Source organism: Volvox carteri, assembly GCF_000143455.1.
Source record: "Volvox carteri f. nagariensis unplaced genomic scaffold VOLCAscaffold_10, whole genome shotgun sequence".
NCBI classification, from domain to species: Eukaryota; Viridiplantae; Chlorophyta; class Chlorophyceae; order Chlamydomonadales; family Volvocaceae; genus Volvox; species Volvox carteri.
The window spans coordinates 1,262,272-1,265,585 of NW_003307553.1; the positions used below are offsets into that span (position 1 = coordinate 1,262,272).

Sequence of the window (3,314 nt, forward strand, 5' to 3'; positions counted from 1 at the left end):
CGCGGCCCGCGCCAGTGTCTCCATGGGAATGCTCTCAATGAAGGCCTTGACACTCTGCGCTCCAGGGGGAAGCTCCGGACCACCACCATCTGCCGTACCTGCCGTACTGGCGGCCCCCGCTGCACCCCCACCCGCGCCCTGAAGCTGGTTGCCGTTGGCAGCCTTGTCGGCCGCCCGCTGCCAGGCGTCACGTAACCACCTGCCAAGAACGTCCAAGAGCCCGAATAGGGCCTGCAAGCAGGGAGCGGTGACGAGGGATAAGGACTGTACGGCGGTGTACGACAATGTACGGCAGTGTACGATTATTTTTGGTATTCGAACTAGCTTAATTCGCAAAACATAAAAATCAAAAGCTGATACCCACAGTGGTTGTCCGTGAGAAGATTGCAAACGTAATCGCATCTTTCGCAAACTCGTGAAATCCGTACCAGCAAACATGTACATATTGACATGTACACATTGAGCAATATGCTCATGTGGGTGTGTATTCGTCTCCTAAAAAGCACACGTACACAAAGACACATGTGTTTTACCCCCCCCCCTCTCCCCTCTCCCCCTCCCCTTTACCTGTAAGTACAACTCCAGCTGCCCGTCCGCTTCGGACGGCCCCGCCGCCCCCGCCTGCAGTACGGCAACCACCTCCCGCCGGACCGCCTCCACAGCTCCGGAGTGGCCGCTGACCATCACTGCATGTACAACCTGGGATGGGGTGGGGGGTGGGGGGGGAACAACAATGGAGTGATAGCAGTAGCAGTGTTATAGTGTTACGGTAGCAGTGTTGTAGTAGCAGCAACAGTATTGCACTAGCGTACATACTTGACTGCTCTCTTCTGCTAATGTGGCGTCCTCGTCACTTATTGCTCGCCAGTCAGGGTCCCAACATCACGTACACGTACACGTACACGTACATACATACACTTACACCTACATACATACGCGTACACGCACACGTACATACGTACACACGCACACCTGTGGCAGTAGAAACGTCATAAGCGGCAGGTCCAGCCTCATCACCGCTGTCATGGCAGTGAATGCGGCCTGATGGGGGCCCACTGCATAGCTGTGTGCGTGTGCGTGTGTGCGTGTGTGCGTGTGTGTGCGTGTGCGTGTGTGTTGTGTGCATAGAGGAGGAAGGGGGAGACGGGAGGGCAGAAGGAGGTGTTGAAAGGGCAGGAGTGAGAGGGACAACAGAGGGGCAACATAACGGGGTGGAAACATATAACGGAAACCTGCAAACTTACAAAGTTACTAGTTGCGAATTGAAAACATAGGCCCCTTCCTTTATTGTTTCGAAGGCAAAACAAACTGAGCCAAAGCAAAGCAACGCTGCTGGGACGGCGGGAAAAGAAGGGAAGGGAATGTTGTTGGTGTTGGTGGTGGTGTTGATGTTGTTGTTGTTGTTGTTGTTGGTCGTGGTCGTGGTTTCGAGGTTTTTGAGGCTTCGGGGGAGCAAGGGCGATAAGGGAAGGAGCTCAGTACGACTCGGTTGCCGTACTGTACTGCTCACCGCAGCATGGCCCGTATCCACAAATTAAGCCAGCGGCGGTAGGAGGGCCGCGGGGTGGTGGAGAAGATGGCGGAGCCGGACAAGAAGGAGTCGGTTTCGGAGCGCCCGCTGCGACCCACGTCCTTCTCCAGCGTGTATCTGCGGCAGGACAGATGCCATTGACATAAAATAGGTGGCAATAGGAAGGGAGGGAGGTCTTGTTCCCAAAAGCCTTCCCGACTAAAAACGTCCTCACCTCCCCTGCATCCTGCATCCTGCACTAAACTCGTACCATAAAACCCTAAAAAACCTCGTACATGTATACATGCATACGTACATGCACCTACGATATGTAAGTAGAAGTTTTTTAGGAAACCCAATAAACAGTTATCATAAAAAAAACGTTTTCGACAAAAGCTGACAACACGCCTGCGCCATAGAACCCCTCCCCGCCTTCTCTTACCTCGGCCCAAGCCGCCAACACACACACGCGGCACGGCTCGAAGGAAACAAAACACCCCACCCCTTCACTCTTCTCCCCCCCACCCCCACCCCGTTCACTTCCCCCATTCTCGCATATGATCGTCTCCCCCCCCTCCACCCCCCCTCCACTCGACACACCTCGTCGTCAGGTAGGGTTTAATCAGCGGCTGCAACTCGGGCCTTATGCGAGCGTACAGACCGTCCGGCTCGGGCGAGGCCGCCGCCACCCGGCCTCCTAAACCCCCCCATCCCACCCCCCCTCCTCCCCCCCCATCTCCCCCTCCGCCGCCACCGTCGCTGTAGTGCTGTAGCAGGCACTGCAGGGCGTACGACGTGCAGCGGTACACCGTGAGGTCGCCCGTAGTCTCCATAATGCGGACCTGGGGCCGGGGCCAGGCCAGGGAGGGGGATCTTAAGGTAAAAAATAGTAGACATCTATATCTATATCTATATCTATACCTATGATATATATGTATATATATCCATACATATATATATATGTGTATACCTGTATATATACATGTATACATACATGTATTACATGTATACATACATGTATTACACACTTGCGAATTATATACACCACCGGTAGGGTGGTGGTACGTGGCAAAAGAGGCGAGGCAGGGCAGCAAGAGGGACTTACCCCGGGGAGGGGGGGGGGCTGCGTTGCTGTAGATCTCCTGTATATCTCCTGATTAGGCATCCCGGCCCTTTGGAGCTTGCCCCGAAAGCAAGCTACAAAACCCACAGCTGGTGGGGCCCCCCCCCTTTCCCTCCCTCTCCTCCCCAAACACGCACCAGCTGTTCCACGATCTCCTTCTCCAGCTCGTACGGCCCCGTACTGCCGCCGCCGCCTCCGATGTTTCGAACGGATGCCGTACCGTCCTCATCCGCACCGAGCAGCGCGGGAGGGGCTCTGCGCTCCGGAACCACTCGGGCCGGATCCAGAGCTCCTAACAGGCCTAAGCACTCGCCACACCTGCAACCGACAATCGACCAACAGAACCAACGCAACCAACGCAACCAACGCAACCAGCGAATACGCAGACTGTTCCGTAGTGAGAGTTATGTATGTATGTAATTCCTTAGGCGAATTCCCGTCGCAGCCGCCGTGGCGGCGGACCGGGGGCCCCCATCTCGTCCTGCCCTCCCCTCTCCGCCCTCCGTACCTGACTCGGATGTCCTTCCCGAGTGTCGTACGCATCGCGTTCTCGCAGCAACGCAACAGCGCACTGAGAAGACGAGAAAGCAACTCAGCGTCGTTGGCATCGCCGCCACCGCCGCCGCCGCCGCCGGTTGTCGCTGCCGCTGTCGCTGCCGCGGCAGCGGCAGCAGCAGCGGC

At 56.3% G+C, this 3,314-nt stretch overlaps 1 protein-coding gene across 1 annotated transcript in view; it reads right to left on the reverse strand.

Annotated features, from left to right (window-relative positions):
- VOLCADRAFT_88866 (uncharacterized protein) overlaps positions 1-3,314 on the reverse strand; it is a gene marked incomplete at both ends in the record, with an annotated part of 45,173 nt that overhangs the window by 25,663 nt on the left and 16,196 nt on the right. Inside the window, 7 exons of the mRNA XM_002948557.1 lie at positions 99-231; positions 568-699; positions 1,018-1,063; positions 1,511-1,648; positions 2,111-2,352; positions 2,771-2,951; positions 3,142-3,204. Of these exons, the coding sequence (XP_002948603.1) occupies positions 99-231; positions 568-699; positions 1,018-1,063; positions 1,511-1,648; positions 2,111-2,352; positions 2,771-2,951; positions 3,142-3,204 (935 nt within the window). The remainder of the gene's footprint in view (positions 1-98; positions 232-567; positions 700-1,017; positions 1,064-1,510; positions 1,649-2,110; positions 2,353-2,770; positions 2,952-3,141; positions 3,205-3,314) is intronic.